Genomic DNA, 18,438 nt, shown 5'->3' with positions numbered 1-18,438 from the left:
TGAGGTATTTTTCAGGTCTGAATAACTGGGAAAAAATAGAGGATAGAAAACTATTTCATTTTATTCCTTTCCAGTTAAAAAAAACTTGTTAACTTTTTAACCTGCTTTAACATGATTTTGTTATAGAGGGCTGGTGTAATATATTTTATTGTTTGTTTTCCTGTGGTAAAAGTTCAATCTTTTCTATTAAAAAGTGGTTATTATAGTTGGCTAAAATTAACAAAATAAGACACAAACTAAGGTTCTTATGCTCACCCTCTACCAACAATCATGTTCTAGCATTAAGTATTCGCTATTAAAATTATTTTCATACAAATAAGGCCTGTAAGCATAACATTTTACTGCATTTATAATGTTTTAAGCCATTTTAAATTAGTTTAAACAGACAGAACGTAGGAAATCTGTGAAGTGAGCTAGCCTCCTAATGGCCGTCCTGTTGGTGGAGCAGTAAAGTAAATATTTACCTGTGTTTTTCCTCCCAGGCTGCGACGCAGCGTCCGCCAGCTGTCTGCACCTGGCGGGTCTGAGCGCGGCGCCTGCAGACGCCCATCCCGACGCCATCAGGGCCGGCAAGTTTGCCTGCAAACAAGGCGGCGGGGCGGGCGCTGTGTGGGAGTTCGCCGAACACGTCCTGCTCCAGAAGCAGCAGGCCAGGCTCCAGATGAAGCAGGATTTGATCGACCGCAACTGCTTCTGATGTCAGAACCTGGATTAAGATGCGACACGTTTTGTGTGAAGTACTTGGGATGGTGATTAAAAACCACTGATTTCTTGTTTCTGCATGTCTTAGTTCAGTTTACTTGTTTGATTGTTGTTCTAAATCTGGTGGTTGGTTTTCATAAAACATCCAGAGGCAATATGGTGAGATTACACTTTAAAACTAAATCAAGCTATGGGTTACTGAATAAAAAGACAGATTTCTGTGTTTTCTGTGTAAAAGTTAAGAGCAGGGGTCACCAACACGGTGCCTGCGGGCCCCGGTTGCCCGAGGGCACCTCGTCAGTCAGAGCAAGTTCTAAATATAGCCATTGTCATTAGGGGGCACTGCCAAAGAAATTATTTAATTTAATGTTTCTACATTAAAGTAATAACATTTGTTTATGTTTAGAGTTTAATAAAAGGAAATGATAAAAATTTTTAAAATAAATTGCTTTATGTATAAAACTCTTTTCTATGGTTAAAGTTCAGAACTTTGCGCAGACGCCTGCAGGATTTTATCGGAGGGCAGCGGCGCCTGCAGCTGTACGGCTGCACCGACTCTGCGTACCTTGAGATCTTCCTTCAAGTAAAAACAGAAAAGAATAATTTCTGGAATTTTTATTATTTAACCCTCTTTACTATTAACAAAATTGTGGAGGAAAAAAGATCTTTTGTGCCAAAACATCTTGTACGCAGCACACATCTGTTTGAGTCTCTGGGGGTCAAAGGGCACTCAAAGCCTAAATCTTTTTGGCCAGTTTACTTTTGTTTATTTGGTGACTTGACGCTTTTTCTGTAAGATAAAAATGAGTGACAGGAGTTTCAACCTCTCGTAGTTCTAAGATCGGTCGTTTTTATCCCGGCGGAGCTTTTTGCCGTGTGCGGTTCTGGCGGGTCGTCGGTTTATGAGCTTCTTTGATGTTTCCTGAACTGGAGAGCTGATGGGTCACCTGTCAGTTGACCTCTGCTGCTCTTCCTGAGCGTCGCGCTAAGACTGCGGGTTAAACCATTTAATCTAGTCGAATTTAATCTAGTGAAAGTAGAGTAGAAATTAAGCAAATATTGTTGCTTCACCTTCTCATCCTCTGAACCTCTGACACCACCTGAACCTGCGATCAACACTCTCCTCTTTCCGTGAACCACAAGGTCAGGCTTCACTTCCATGTCTTTATTATTTAGCATCGTCTGAAAACACAAAATGTCTGTTGTGGTTTAGGTTTGTGCTGATTTTTGTGCATTGTGCTACTCTCCGATCTGTCTGACCTTTTCTTTTTTTTCAACATCTGTTGGTGTCAGCCAGCGGCTGACCCGTCAGCTGTTCAGTTTGCGAAACCACAAAAAAAGGCGAATAAACCGGCGACCCGCCAGAACCGCACAATGTAAAAAGCTCAGGCGGGATCTTAGAACTACAGGAGGTTCAAACTCCACTCATTCATTTTTAGCTTACAGAAAAACGCCAACCCGTGAAATGAACAAAAGCAAACTGACCAATCAGATTTAGGCTTTGCCCTACCTCACCCCTCACAGACTGTACACAGCTGTGTGTACAATATCTTTGGACACAAAATATCTTTTTTTTGCCACAATTTTACTAATAGTAAAGAGGGTTAGAAAGTAAAACATACGATAACTATTCTTTTTATTCAAAGGAAAATCTCAAGGTACTCAGTGCGTACAGCTGTACAGCTGCAGGCGTTGCTGCACCAATCCAGACTCTCAGTCACTTGTGGGCAATTTAGAATCACACAGAAAATCTCCAAAACTCTGAACTAAGAACTTCTGACCACATAATAGCAATTAACCATATCTGTCCTTACTGATAACTATTGTCAGTAGTGCCTAACATTAATATGATCAGGCAGCATGTAATCATATATACATACATGTATTATTGCTATAAAGGCTGAGCCAAGAAAATTTACAAGGGCTACTTGTATCAAACCAGTAGCCCTTCGTGTTACTCTGGATCCATGAAGTAGCTCCCAGTTTCAAAAAGGTTGGTGACCCCTGGCTAAGAGCAAAGACACTTGAATAAATCTTTTTGCTGGTTTTCACAGGAACGTATTCGATCTGAAGTTCTTCCACTATTTCATATCATTTCATTGTGTTTGTTGTACATTCGGCTCATAAACTCTTACAGATAGCACTGATTATGTTTGGGTTCCCTTTGCTGCTTTAACTCTGCTCTGATGATCTGTCTGATTTAACACTGATGTCCTGCACATAATATGGTTTTGTACCAAATTGCAGTTGTTGATTTCTGTCTGCTCTAAAATCACTGTAATAGCTTAAATGTGCTGTGTTTATTGATCTTTATCACTATTATAGTACTAATGTCAGGAAAATTAAATGTTATCATGGAGTACCTGTATAAACTGATTTTCTGTTAGATTTGATTCAATAAAGGGGAAAAAACATTTGTTTCCAATCATTAATAATGCTCAGGTCCCTCTTGAAAATGAGATCTAGATCTCAACAGGGTGTACCTGATTAAATAACGGGATATATTAAGGTATTATCAATAAAGGAGGAAATGAGAATAGATGTGTGGTTTTCATACTTTTTATGTCTTAACTAGATTTTACAAGAGGTGCTAGAGAACAGAGGGATGTTTGCATAAAAGGTGGCATTTCTTAGTTATGGCAAATAAAAATTACAAGTTGCTTAATATTAAGATATAACCTTCCACACGAGGGCAGTGTGGGACAGGTGTGTGTGTATATAGAGAGGCAGAGCCTCACCTTTCATCATGGAAAAATAATATATAATGATAAAATAATTTAAATTGCTATTTTCACTCTGTGGTTTGTACTGTAAAGTACTTATTTTTCATTTAGCTTAACCAATTCTGATTATTTTTTTCTTCAAAATCGCTGAATTTTTCGTATTTTCCCATTAAAATGACCGGAAGCGAAGCTGGTGAGGCAGCAGGAAGCTGAGCCTCACCTGGGATTGCGCAACCTCTCGCTAACTGCAGATTCGAGGTGAGGCAGGCAGTTCTCTTACCTCAGGGCAGGGGGCGCTCATGATCCCAGACATTGTGACTCCACAACCGCAGAGTAAGAGACAGTAACAGCGAGCTAGTCATGGAGCTAGTCATACAGTATAGTCAAATTCAACGATATATTTATAGTTTTCTCCTCTTACCACATCAATCATTTATTAATAATCGCAAAATAAACATTAAGCCTAAAACCAAACTACTGCAACAGACTGAATGTTCTGCTCTTTGTGTGGGAAATATCGGAGTGTTTTTGTTGTTTTGTTTTGGTTTTTTGTGGCGTTGTCAGTTGCTATGGCAACGAGTCTGCCCGTAGCTGCGCTGATACAGAGAGCGAGAAAAAAGTGGTTTTGAGTTGTACTTTAACGGTTTTTCCCTTTGCTGTGGAGCACAGCACGAAATTAATAATATCTACATTAATAATATACTTTACATAGATGGCATGTAAAAGATGCCATGTAGGGGGTCTATATTTGTAAATCTGATTATGATTAAGTCAGTACCTCACCAGCTATGAACCTCACCGCACGTATATATTAGGACATGATCAAAAGAAACACTGCGGCAATCTTTTCTTTTCTTTGATTAGTTCTTTGCAGTAAGCAAAAAGTCTATCCTAATAAGTGACAACCTGTGGTGTTAAGAGGTAAGTATGTAATTTGCAGTATGTGAAATTACCTTTTTTCATTGACATAAGTGGGACTAAGCCTAAGAACAAAAGAAAAACAACAAACCTAGTGACATCAATGTCTTTGTCTTTATTATTGATAGTATGCCAAAATGTAATCAAGTGAGCAAATACAAAAACTACATCCAGTACATAGAAGGAGGGATAGGTGACACATATTCAATTTTTGATTGCAATATTTTGTTATTTAGTAAAGTTACAGTAAAAGACATGATAAAAGTTTTTAAATATTAAATTCAGTTTTGTGGCAAAAGGATTGTAGGCATACAGTATGTCTGTCACTCTTAGGACCACCCAGTTATAAAAAGACTTCAGTATATAATACAAGTTACATTAAGTAATTCCATTATGCAACAGTCTGTGAAATTCTTAAGAAACTTAAATGTCAAGATGGAATCACTTCTACACACAAACTCACAGCTGCTTCAGACTTTCTATGTGTCATAACAGACCATGATCACATTCACATGGCCAATATGTGACATCACCTTAGCCCCGCCCCTTTGAACAGGAGATCACCTGTTTTCCTGCTGGTGGTCATAATTTTGCTGTTTGATTCATACTAATTTAGACCCGAGTCCAATGACAGAACAACATGATGCTGAATCCTTCTCTCAGCAACGGCTGGTGGCTGCAGCATGTTGCTGTGATAGAATGACGAATTCTAATCCCTTGAAGTTTACATACAGTTGGCTCTAAATCACACATGCATCATCCAATTTGTACCAAAAAAATGACTTTTGTTAACCTCTTTAGAGGTCAAAAGGTTATATTGAAATTTGACTCCAGGGCGCCCCCTAAATTATTCCAACAGTTATATCTCCATGATACATCATCTGATCTGCACCAGATTTTTTGTGCATTATCAGGGGGTTCTGCTTCACATATTGGTGTGGTAGTTTAATGACATCAAGCCCCGCCCACTCAGAAAAAAAAGAAGATTATTGGATGGCTCCTCCAACATAAGATTGAAACTATATCCTCTAAATCTTGACAAAAACACAAGACATGTTCTGAACCCTACAGGAAGTCCTCTCCAATCCTGAGCCGCAAAATAGGAAGTGACAATGACCACCAGTCTGGAAAGTCAGATTTTAGCAAAACCTTTAAGGCTTGCTGCTGGGCTTGTGCTGAACTGAAATGAAGGTGATTTGGAAAATTTGCTAAATGCACCATCTAGTGGACAGGTTCAGGACAGACTTGAGCGCATTGACAATGCAACAGGGTGGTGCTGGAGTTCCTGCAGACTGTAGTATCTATTGTGAAGCACTTTATGATTATTTAAGCTGTTTGAACAAATTTTTACAAAGAATGTTAGTCTAAAACCATATATTAGATGAAACACATGTAAAGTTAGATTTCCTCTGACTTAGAAAAGATTACACTAAAACAAGAACCAAGACCCCCTACAACGATTCCTGCACGAAAATCCAGGATAAAGTGTTTTAGTGAATTTGGTGTTGAAGGTGTAGATGTGGATCAGTGTGTCTGAAGACACTGGAAAAATATGTTATATTTATTGTGATAGTTTAGTCAAGATGAATGATGACAATAACTACAACTTGGGAGCTTAAAGTGAACACAAAGTCATCCAAGAACCTGTCTTGTTCTCAAATCCAAATCCAGGATAAAGAGGTTCAGTGAATTTGGTGTTGGCAGTGTAGATGTGGATCAGTGTATCTGAAGAGACTCTGTAGAAGGACAGAGTCCCAGCAGGACAGTCCACATACACCGCTACTCTGCCAGAGGGAGACGAGGAGTAGGAAGAGACGGGGATGAAAGCTTTTTTTCCATTGTGCCAAACAGTGTAACCATCATCAGAGCAGACTAGGCCCCAGGAGTTATCATTCAATCCAAACCAGGAATCGTTATTGACTCCTTTTCTATTGATTCCCCTGTAACTCAGTGATACATAGACTTTCCCACCCCACTCAACCTCCCAGTAACTGCGACCAGTCAGACCATCAGTACACAGCAGCTGATTGAGGTCAAATCTGTCTGGATGATCAGGATACGGCTGCTCCCCGTTCTCCACAAATGTCACCTTCCTGTTTTTGTCTGACAGTCTGAGAAAACTGCTTACAGTGTTTAGGTCGACTGTTGGTGGACAGGAATCTGAAGGACAGAACAAACACAATGCAGTTACTGATGTATAATTTTCTGAATTCACTGTCACAAAGATAAACATCCATAAATGAGACAATCTGCTATGAATCAAAAATGCACTTACACTTCCTCAGACCTGGTGTCATCCATCTTTCTCCTCCAGGCTCCATGCTGTAAGAAAGGAGGTGTTTTGATGATATGAGTATTTATCAAGATGCAAATATGGACACCCCAATTTAGACCTCATTGAGTTTTTCTAAGAAATCTTCAGTCCCTCTGTGGCTGCGGTTCTGTCACTATGTATAATATTTTCCTGGTGCTACTAGTTTTGTTCAGAGTTGACAGTTTATTTGCCCCTCCTCCATTTTTGTGTTATTACTCTCATTTTGCCCCATACGATGCATAAATAAAATAGACTGGGAACAAAGTCCAAATTCCAACAATAGAATAACATTTGTTAACAATAAATACATAAATTTAGATCAAACATATTCATGTGTTAGAATAGACTAGAGCTAATTGGGAGTGTTGAGATTTGTATTTTTAAGTCATATCAGTTATGATTGATAAATAAAAACATATCTTTCCACTTTGCGATTATGCACCATGCTGTGTTTGTTGAAGTTGAAGGGACATGAACTTAAAATTGCCACTGTTCAACATTGTTTGCACTGGTCTGAGCAATTAATTATTTCTGTATCTCAGCTTGATTTCCCTTGATGCAGCATAAGTCCTTACTGATATAAACCAGCATTTCTTGGTCTGAGGCTAGTTGAGGGATCTGGGTTTACCTACCTACACTTATATTCACATTGATTTATCCAGATCTCCTCCCCCCTCCCCAAGGATTATTGTTCCTCAATAATCCTGAGTACATTATCCTGAGTATCACTATGTGGCTGCAGAAAATATTTCCTTACTTGAGAGACTCCAGCCTGAAGCTTGGATTCTTCAGTATAGCTGCTAGACTCTCCATTCCTGCCTCTCTAGGATAATTGAAACTCAGGTCCAGCTCCTTCAGGTGAGACGGGTTCATAGTCAGAGCTGAGGCCAGAGCAGCACATCCTTCGTCTGTGATCAGGCAGCCGGAAAGCCTGCAGACACAAACACACAACATTGTTGGAACACTCACCTATAATCTCAATGTGAAGCACAAGAGAGCTTAACATTTAGCTTCTAATGTGGGAAAAGTGATATTGTTGTTTTTTGAGTATTAATGTGGAGTAATTTATTTAGTTAAGCACAGATTATTTTCTGCAATAAATAAATATTTTACTGGTTAAAAGTAATTTCTTATGTCTCAGCAATCTGGAAAAATGTTTAATTGAAATATTTTTCAGGTCTGAATAACTGGGAAAAAATAGAGGATAGAAAACTATTTCATTTTATTTTTATCTTGTAACCAGGTTGCTATGTATTGCAAATTTTTTTTGCCCAGGTCCCTCTTGAAAATGAGATCTAGATCTCAACGGGGTTTACCTGGTTAAATAAAGGAATATATATATATTCCTTTCCAGTTAAAAACTGTTAACTTTTTAACCTGCTTTAACATGATATTTTCATAGAGGGTGAGTGTAATATCTTTTGCTTTTTTCCTGGGGTTAAAAGTTCAATCTTTTCTATCAAAAAGTGGTTATTATAATTGGCTAAAATTAACAAAATAAGACACAAACTAAGGTTTTTATGCTCACCCTCTACTAACAATCATCTGTGAAGTGAGCTAGCCTCCTAATGGCCGTCCTGTTGGTGGAGCAGTAAAGTAAATATTTACCTGAGTTTTTCCTCCCAGGCTGTGAAGCAGCGTCTGCCAGATGTCTGCGGCTGGCGGGTCTGAGAGCGGCGTCGACAGACGCCCAGCCCGAAGCCATCAGGGCCGGCAAGTTTGCCTGCAAGCATGGCGGCAGGGCGGGCGCTGTGTGGGAGTTTGCTGAACACGTCCTGCTCCAGAAGCAGCAGGCCGGGCTCCAGAAGCAGTAGGACGGGATCCGGAAGCAGGCTGCGGCCCTGGTCGCAGTGTGAAGCGCTTGGGATGGTGTTTGCCACGGCATCGGAACGGATCATGAAGGCAAAAGACGCCAAGAAACAACGTCAGTACTTGTTTAAAAATTAGAATAGCTTGGGTTTACCTCGGATTTTCTCCACAGCAGCCGTTCCTGTTGGTTGTTGACACTAAAAGCCACATTTTTCTTGTTTCTGCACGTCTTAGTTCAGTTTACTCGTTAGATTGTTGTTCTAAATCTGGTGGCTGGTTTTCATAAAACATCCAGAGGCAATATGGTGAGATTACACTTTAAAATAATGAGAATCAAGCTATAGATTACTGAATAAAAAGACAGATTTCTGAAGTTCTTCCACTAATTCATAACATTTCATTGTGTTTGTTGTACATTCGGCTCATAAACTCTTACAGATAGCACTGATTATGTTTCTGGCGCTTTGCTGCTTTTACTCTGTCCTGATGATCAATCTGATTTGTTCACCCACATGCCCTGGACATAACATGGTTTTGTACCAAATTGCAGTTGTTGATTTCTGTCTGCTCTAATATTACTGTAATAATATATGAATAAATACTATATTTATTCATCTATATCACTATTATAGCACTGACAGGAAAATTAAATGTTTGTCATGGAGTAACTGTTCAGAGCAATAAACTGATTATCAATAAAAGATTAAATGAGAATAGATGTGTGGTTTTCATACTTTTTGTGCCCAACTAGATTTTACAAGAGGTGCTAGAGAACAGAAGGATGTTTGCACAAAAGGCGGCAGTCATTAGTTATGGCAAATTAAACTACAAGCTGCTTAATATCAAGATGTAACCTTCCACACAAGTGCAGTGTGTGTGTGTATAGAGGCAGAGCACCACCTGTCATCATTTAAAAATAATATATAGTGATAAAATAATTTATATTGTTATTTTCATCCTGTGGTTTCTACTATAAAGTACCTATTTTTCATTTAGCTTAACCAATTCTGATTATTTATTTCTTCAAAATCGCAGAATTTTTGCATTTTCCCGTTAAAATGCAGGTGAGGCAGCAGTGAGCTGAGCCTCACCTGGGATGGAGCAGCTTCTCTATCTGCAGATTCTAGGTGGATAAAACAAAAGGTTGAAAATTAACGAGGCTTCTTGAGCCGTTCTCCTCCTTCCTCTGAACTGATCAGCTGCTGCTGGTCCTGTAACATGGAATAAATCATAAAGAGGAATCCTATTGATAGATTAATCATTATTTACACAGCTGCGTCCGCAACGACAGGATTATCTTACCTTCCGTTGGAGGCTGATAGAAAATAATCTGCGCAACAGAAACAGGTGAAAGTGAAACTTTCCTGTCTGTTTTTTTTAACAACGCAACGAGACAGGTGTATTCTCCAGGTAAGAAATCCTATGGCAGGTCGTTTTAATATATAATCGGTTTTGTCCGCTTAACTGTACATAGATATCTAAAAATAACTACATTTTGACTATTCTGAATAGTAATTTAGGATATTTCCATTTCCATTCTGACTTGTAAAAATAACAATTCAATATATCTTCTGTTACATTTTGATGTATCTAAGCAAGACCTTAAATCTTAAATAGCATGATTTACAATTTGAAAGCTCACACAATTGTAACTTAAGAAATCTTAAGCTTAATTATGACTTGTTAAATTCTTTAGATTTCACAATATAGAAATAGCTCAGTAGTGCAGTAGTGCTGTAATATATCGCTGCACTCAGTGTTGTATAGTAACGAAGTAAAAACACTTCACTACTTTACTTAAGTATATTTTGGAGTACTTCATACTTTCCTCGAGTATGAAAATGTTTGATGACTTTCACTTTTACTTCACTATATTTCCGAACTTAATTGCATACTTTCACTCCGATACATTTTCAATGTGTGGTTTAGTTACTTGTTACAAAAAAAGCGAGAGAGAGAAACGCAAGTGTTTCGACCCCACCTACTGATTTACTGCAACAGCCTGCTTGCCTGGGTTTGTTCATCACCATCAATAGGATACACCTGTTTCCCTTCTCCCATTAAACACAAAGCAAGTCTCGCAATCAGCAGAAGTCACATGGAGGAGGAGACGGAAACCACAACGACTGGCACTACTCGACACGGCTCCAGGGGAACCACCAGCTGGTGATGAGAGCCCCTGGCCTTATTTAAACACAATACACTCTTTCGTGGGTGTTAAACATTCGTCGTACCGCATGCAGTTTATGTTATTCCTGCCCGAAGATGTGGAAATTCTATCTTACAAAAACTCCCCATCCAACTTGAAGAAACACATCGAGGTAACGTCTTATGAAATGGTTATAATCCTCCTGTGTCTGTAACTATAGCTTGGTCACTATTGTGAAATCTTGAGCATAACGTTACCTGTATAAATGAACTTTGTTTGGCATTGTTTCAGTTCCACACGTGGTGTATTTAGCTTAGGCCTAATGTTGACTGTAGCAGGCTACCTAGACTCCTCTGTTCAAGGGGGGACAGAAGCCATAGCGATAGCAATTTAGACTAAATTTAACTAATATAGGAAAGGCATGCAAGTTCAACACCAGGTTTACAAAACAGGTCTCCCTCTTCAGATGCCAAATAAGCTGCATTTCCCTCCCAATTCTTTTTTTCTTTTGCTTAATGACCAGTTGTGTGCAACTATAGTTTGTGAAGTAGAGTAATCGTAACAGCTTTTTTTCTTCATGTTGGCCAAAAAATGACATTTTTCTCATTTTCAGCACTGACCTTACCTGAAGGGAAAACTTAAGGCTTACAAAAACTTTGTATTTTTTGTCCTGGAGGGTGCATCAAGTGCCAGCCATAAACTATTAAAAGACTGACTTATAAAAAAATATAGAATATACTTAACTTCATTTGAATATGAACTGTATTTCATTCAATATGGACACTTGAATGCATCTGGATCCAATAACAATCTTTACATAACTTTTTGTATTTGTTGCACACTGTACAACAAAAGAACTAAAAAAAAAAAAAGGGCACTACAAATTTTATGTACCACATAAGGTTAGCACCAACATGAACACGTATATCATTGAAATGGTGAACAGTCAAAAACCAGCAGAGGCTGCATTGTCAGAAAGCAGTTAGCAGTAGCTTAAATGTGCACTGTTACACAATACATCACAATAACGGTGCAAGTGTGATAATGTACCGTATGGTAAGCATTCATATCAATAAATATTGTTAGATGCATTTCCTACATCAGAAGAACTTTTATTCCATTCGTCAAACAAAATCAGTGGGATCCATCTTGTGGAAGCTGAACTGTAAAGAATAAGACAGACAATGTGGGAGGTCATGAGATGGTCAGGAAGTTATCTACATTTTCAAATCAAATATGTTTGAAGAGCTGTCTTTTTACCTGTTGTCTTGTCTTTTGAAGAGCTGAAGCTATGTTAGCAGTCAGCAGGACAGAACTGCACAGCCACTTGGAGGGAAAGAGCTTGGGAGTTAAAAAAAAAAAAGTAATTGAAGAATAGAAAGAAAAAACGTTAGAATTCATCCTTGCTGACCTACGTAGCTAATCTGCACTTTTAACATTTGCAAGATCATGGTTTAAACAAATGAACAGTCGTTAGATGCAAAAAAAAGAAAAAAGGGGGGGATCAATTATCAGTTAAGCTTATATTGTTCGACAAAGGATGTAACAACAATGCTAACAGACACTCAGCACTGAGCTCATCTCAACCCAAAGCCGCCCGAGGAAGATTAAGCGGCAAAAGTCAAGCTAAAGCCTTCAACGGTAAAATTAGCACCTTAGCTAATGTTAATTCCGAACCAGCTCAAAGAATAACACCATCATATTTTCCTTTCTTCCACCTCATTTACAGACACGTAACTTATAACGTTGCAATATGCCAGTTATATAATACACCAGAGTTAGTAACGTAAAGGTAACGATATTTTACCAGGCTAACCAGCACAAACCAGCTCATGCTATCATGCTAAGTTATAGCATGATAGCATGATGCTATAAGCTACATTAACTCCATCTAAAATGTACATTTCCAGACTAGGTTTTGGCTTCAAACAGTTTTCTAAGAAGTGTTTTTTTACCTGTCCTGAAGAGCTGAAGCAGTGTGAGCCCACAGCACGGCGACAGAGCTGCACTTGGAGAGAAAAAGCTGGTTGGAAGCGAAGCAACGCTTGATGACGTAGCTAGATAAACTGCATGTTAATGTTAGCTAGGATGTGAAAAAAACAAAAGTACATTCTCTCTTTCTGCCTTAAAAATATGTTAACCACTAAAGGAGTAAAAATACAGAAACAGGGAACCACGATGAAGCAGCTATGATGACCGTTGGAAATCAAATATAATTCTTATATTATAAGTACAGAACCACTACCGTAATGTGTAAACAGTAATTACTGCAAATTCAAAACATACAGTAAGTTACTGTAATACTATGTACTATACCCATAATGCAATGCAAATTACAGTAACTAGTTGTAAAGATGTGTTATGGTAGTTTTACTGGGCATTTTGTGGTATTTAACTGTAAAAAATACAGCAAAGGCTAACAGTGTAGGTTTAAACTCTGAGGTCTATGGACGCGTTTACGTATATTTTCTGAGAATGTGACAGGAAATGAGTTTCCGAACGTAAAAAAAAATAAACGCAACATTTTATTTCTTTGTTATTGGAAATCTCACATCTTCAACAAATAATTATGGGCTGTATTTTGTTGCTAAGAAACGAAGTAAAGTTGCTCAAGATACGGTAAAAGCAGTGAGATCACGGAATGGATGCAAAGTTTTTATATCGGGGCGATCGGTGGCATCCACTTCGTAACTTGTTTAGTGGTTTCTGTTCTGTATAAAAAGGATTATGTGAAGAATGAACACGCAGCATGTTCATCTGTTTTGAGCCGGGAGACGAAGAGGGGAAACCCGCAGCCGAAGTCTGGGCGCAATGAGGATTGTCATGGTGACGATCGCGGATCGATCATTCTTATTGGTAACTGACAAAGAGTATCAGAGACTGAGAGTACGATGAGATCCTGGCAGTCTGAGAGGCAGCTACTCACAGATCCAATCAGGATGGTGGTGCTGCGATCACTACGGGGTTAGGTGGAGCCGCTCCCCCAGCAACTAGTAGTAAACAGCTTACAGCCACGGCTAACTCTGGGAGCCAAGGTTTTTTCTATAGTCTATTTTTTTACCTTGTTCCCCCAAAGAATTACACATTTTTTGTCATCTCGTTTTGACCTATGATATTTTTTCAAAAATTGCATAGAAACGAATGAGGAATTGCCTTAATTTTCATGCTAATAATATTGTAAAGCTGTGTTGTTTGCAATATTTTTACATCCGTTTATGAAATTTACAGTATATATTGTAATTCTAAATGATAAAAATCATTTCTTGTGAATATTTGACATTTTCACAGTGAAAATAAATGATGCCACATAAGACAATATTATATATAATATAATGGTTTCTATTAAGGTCAAATCAAAATAGGTCAAAAACGACCATATGTACCTGGACTCCTAAGGGTTAAAGTCCATACCGAGTCCATACCGGACTTTAGAAGAACAAAATAAATCAAGCTAGCTTCACTGCAGGGCCTGTTCACCTTGGCGAACAAAACTGCTGCTTGAATTCTGACACAGCTTGACAATGAGAAAATCATTCACCTTAATTCAACCGTTTCAACAAAGATGCATTAAAAGTGTCAATTTTCTTAAAATAAAAGTTTAGATTTAAACAGAGTTGGCAAGTTTACTCTGTAAAAGTGTAAATAATCTCTAAAAGCAATCTACTTAAGGATACTTTTAATAGGCTGCATTTTCCTGAAATGCGTTTCTAATCTTATCAATTGTATCATATTTTAGCTCATATTTTATTAGCTTATTTGATTTAATTGAATCAATTAATTACTTTCATTTTTCTGTTTGTTTGTTTTCAAAACCAGTTTCTCTTGTAAATGAGATGTTGGGTGTCAATGAGACAACCTGTTTAAATTATGGTCAAATAAAAAACAATAATTAATAAATAATGACTGCATTGGAACTGCTCACAGTTGTAAAACTAGTACCTTGTTGCCATGGTTACACATCACAACAGACCAAATTAGAGCAAAAATCCTTCCAGCCACACAAAATGCTTGAATTTGGCCAAAGATCAAAATGTTTATTTCTTAATAGAGAATGAGCAAATTACATTTAATTTTATGGTTTTAGTATCGATAATCTAAAAGATTTGAACATTTATTTGGTAAAAGTGTAAAAAATAATCTTCACAGTGTGGTTGTTTTGTTACCATGGTTACAGCTCCTGTTTGTCCACAAACACATTTCAATCTGGAGAGACTCAGACGGAGATGAGAAGACAATTAGAAGAGTTTATTGACAAACAGAATTTAAAGTCTTTGGCGCTCGGGCCCCGGCTGGGGATAACGGTTATCGCAGCGTTAGCGATAGGCTTCAGATGAGCATCCCCGATGCTGTTAGGAACGTCATCCCCCGGGGCCCGGCACTGGTGGTGGAGGTTGAAGAAGGGTGCGAGCCTCAGGACCGGGCGAATGGAGGAGAAGGGGTGGTGGTGGGTTGAGCTCGGCTGGAGAGCGAAGGACACCATGGATGAAGGTCCTTATCAGCTGGGACTTGGTCGGTGATTGGACGTGACGTGGCTTGGTCCGGCGTTGATAGGTCGATGATTGTGGGCAGGTCGCTTCAATTAACGGGTCCCGGTGGGGATAAAAGAGTCTTCCAGTTTGAATTTGCGCCTAGGCTTCATTTCAATCTGGAGAGACTCAGACGGAGATGAGAAGACAATTAGAAGAGTTTATTGACAAACAGAATTTAAAGTCTTTGGCGCTCGGGCCCCGGCTGGGGATAACGGTTATCGCAGCGTTAGCGATAGGCTTCAGATGAGCATCCCCGATGCTGTTAGGAACGTCATCCCCCAAAAAGAGGCCGAGGCCGGGGCCGAGGCCGTGAATATAAGGCAGAAAGTAAAAGGGGGAAAGAAGTTGCGCTGACTTTGGCTACCGAGTTAATAACGTAAAGGACGTGACATGACAGTTAAAGGAGAGGGAGAGTAGGACGGGAAGTGAAGACCAGCTGGGAATGCTGCAGGGCAAGAGGCGGTAGAATACACAAAACACAGGGCATAGGGACGTGGTGTGAGAGCCGGCTGGGGATACGGCAGGACAAGGGAGGAAGGGATGTTGGGAGGTGACGGCCGGCTGAGGACACAACGGGGCATGGGGTAGCAGAACGCAGGGCATAGGGATGCTGGAGGATGAGCCGGCTGGAAATGCTGCGGGACTAGTGGGATGGACGTGGGCTGGCGATAGTTGGCAGAGGACACGGCAGGGCATGATGATAGGAAAGCCGGCGGGGAATGCGTGGGGTGAGAATGAAGGGATAGAAGCAGGGCTTAGAAGAGGGGATGCTGGTTTAAAAAACGCCAGCATTAACTAAAGAGGGTTGTAGGATGAGGGGAGCAGGGCATAAGACAGGGGATGCTGGTTGAAAAACGCCAGCATTAACTAAAGGAGGGTGTAGGATGAGGGGAGCAGGGCATAAGACAGGGGATGCTGGTTGAAAAACGCCAGCATTAACTAAAGGAGGGTGTAGGATGAGGGGAGCAGGGCATAAGACAGGGGATGCTGGTTGAAAAACGCCAGCATTAACTAAAGAGGGGTGTAGGATAAGGGGAGCAGGGCATAAGACAGGGGATGCTGGTTGAAAAACGCCAGCATTAACTAAAGAGGGGTGTAGGATAGAGGGAGCAGGGCTTAAGATAAAGGGACGCATTGAATAGAGGAGATGGAGCGGGGAAAAGGATACGGGGCAGCTGGCTAGAAAAAGAAGCCAGCTGGTAGCGGCAGGGCTTAGGAGGTAACGAAGACATGGAAGGGACCAGCAGAGGAAGGAACAGGACAAGGGATGAGGGGCAGCTGGTTAGAAAAAGAAGCAAGCTGGAAGCGCAGCGAGGCATTAGAGGAGAGAGGCAGATGGCTGAAGGACAGCTGGGAATGGTTCGAGGCATAGGGAGAAGTGCCGCTGGGAGAAGAGTGATCACTATGGGTGAGCGGGGACACAGCGGGGCAAGAGAAGGTGGAATGCTGATGGGTGAAGGCCAGTAGAGGTGAAATAATGATACTATGGAGTGATATTACTGATAGAGAATGAGATCCCCCCAAAAAGAGCTGAGGCCGGGGCCGAAGCTCAGAATTAGAGGCAGGAGGAGCTAGGCTAACTAGGAGCTTACGGGCTATGTCTCGAGGAGTAATTAGAAGATGATTGCAGAGATAGAGGTAAGAGACGAGAAGATGGTAGATGAAGGTGAACAAAGGTAAAGTGGATGCTATGAAAAGATATGTTAGCTGGTGGAAGGAAGCTAGCTGTGAGATAGCAAAAGAGGATGGGAGAATGAATAGACTAGAGTGAGAAAATAACTGCCTGCTACTGAAGGTGGGATGCTGATGCTAGGATCAGACTCAGAGGGTGACGTTAGAGGAAACGAGCGAAAGACAAGATCATTCTAGAATGAACCTGAAAATAAAAGTGTGAAGGACGATGAGGGGAAGGACATGCATCACGTTTGCTGCATAAGAGTGTGCACTTTTGCCTGAGGTTGACCAACCACCACCAGTGGATCGTGCAGTGCTCGTCTGGCACTGAGGGAAGCTGCGAACACGGAGGAGAGATACTCATTACGTGAAAAGAATACTGAAGATGAACTGGGGATTTTTATATATATATGCCCATATATAAATTATGTAAAATTTTTTGCACTTATTGGAATAAAGAACAACGACTCGCCAGATCTAGATCATCATCCATGTGTTTATCTTCAGTTACATTGGTTACTGCCACGCGACTTCGCGGGTCTTTCCGACAAATCAATCGAACGCTGCAGCTGATCAGAAATGCTACTGATCGCGTTCTCGCTAAAAACCAGGAAGATGGAGCACGAAACGCCAGTTTTAAGATCCCGACGCTGGCTCCCTGTTGCCCAAAGAATTGACTTTGAAATACCGTTGTTAGTTTGCAAATCACTGAACGACTTGGCACCACGAAACAATGAGGATCTGCCGTAAAGCATCAACCTCCCAGGCTCATGAGGTCTTTCGGTTTGAGCCGCTCTACGACCCCGGGACCAGGCCAGAAAGAGAAGGAGCATTCAGCATCTAAACCCCGCGGATTGGAGCGACTCCCGGGAGACCTTAAAACAGCTGAAACACGACTTTGATTAATCTCGACTAAAACCCGCCTGTTTAGAATGTATTGGAAACATGCTCAATTACAAAGTTAATGATGGAACTTGACTTGATATCATATTTTGTTTGTTGCTTCCCTATGCATGACTTTGGTTCTTGAGCTGTTATGATATGAAAGCACTTGCGCTGAAGACACCTTGCTGCTAAAAGCTTTGTTGAGTGAGATCTTTAAATACTACAGCAGCCACAAGCATCCGGTAAGGGATGAGAGGAGAGATTTCTGGTTCGAAATTTATTAAATAGAGCTGAGAGTGGTCTACGAGAAATACAGAAGATGAGACAAATGAAGCTATTATTTTCACTCGCTATGGAGTTAATTTTTTTTTTTTTGTACCAGCAGATGGCAGCGAGACGACAAATAAACCGCAAAAACGTTATCGTGATGATAACTCTTTAGATTGTCATACCTGAATTTAAGTTGCTCGGATATACAAATCCTGCTTGAACGCGGAGAAAACTTACTTTTATTCGTTGACCCGCTCCCGGTCTCTTGAACAAACAGCTCTGAACGGCCTCTAACGATTACTTCATAACGCTGAACGTGAGCTCTTACAACAACGGCTGATGCAGCTTGAGAGTACAAGGAACCAATCAAGGTAAATGTGAATCGGACAGTTTCCTGAGCTCTTAAAGCGCAGTTATGTTAATCCATTTACGACATGCTATACGATAGGAATTTGATTGATTGAT

General features: G+C 40.1%; 2 protein-coding genes across 4 annotated transcripts in view; one reads left to right on the top strand and one right to left on the bottom strand.

Moving 5' to 3' along the window:
* LOC111610926 (N-acylneuraminate cytidylyltransferase-like) overlaps nucleotides 1–3,116 on the top strand; it is a 38,255-nt gene extending 35,139 nt beyond the window's left edge. For all 3 annotated transcript variants that reach the window (XM_023346045.1, XM_023346044.1, XM_023346042.1), the window contains exon 8: nucleotides 483–3,116. In XM_023346045.1, the coding sequence (XP_023201813.1) occupies nucleotides 483–697 (215 nt within the window). In that variant the 3' untranslated portion in view covers nucleotides 698–3,116. The remainder of the gene's footprint in view (nucleotides 1–482) is intronic.
* Nucleotides 3,117–4,462: 1,346 nt separating this feature from the next.
* LOC111610927 (E3 ubiquitin-protein ligase TRIM21-like) lies at nucleotides 4,463–9,843 on the bottom strand. Its single transcript, XM_023346046.1, has 4 exons — nucleotides 8,266–9,843; nucleotides 7,415–7,588; nucleotides 6,619–6,665; nucleotides 4,463–6,503 (listed from the first exon to the last, which is right to left on the bottom strand). Exons 1-4 carry the CDS (start codon nucleotides 8,553–8,555, stop codon nucleotides 5,959–5,961), a joined length of 1,056 nt encoding a protein of 351 aa, XP_023201814.1. The 5' UTR covers nucleotides 8,556–9,843; the 3' UTR covers nucleotides 4,463–5,958.
* Nucleotides 9,844–18,438: the final 8,595 nt, after the last annotated feature.

Source organism: Xiphophorus maculatus, chromosome 14, assembly GCF_002775205.1.
Source record: "Xiphophorus maculatus strain JP 163 A chromosome 14, X_maculatus-5.0-male, whole genome shotgun sequence".
In the NCBI taxonomy this organism is placed as follows: Eukaryota; Metazoa; Chordata; class Actinopteri; order Cyprinodontiformes; family Poeciliidae; genus Xiphophorus; species Xiphophorus maculatus.
The sequence above is the reverse complement of the archived record's forward strand: the minus strand, read 5'-3'. Positions and strand labels throughout refer to the sequence as shown.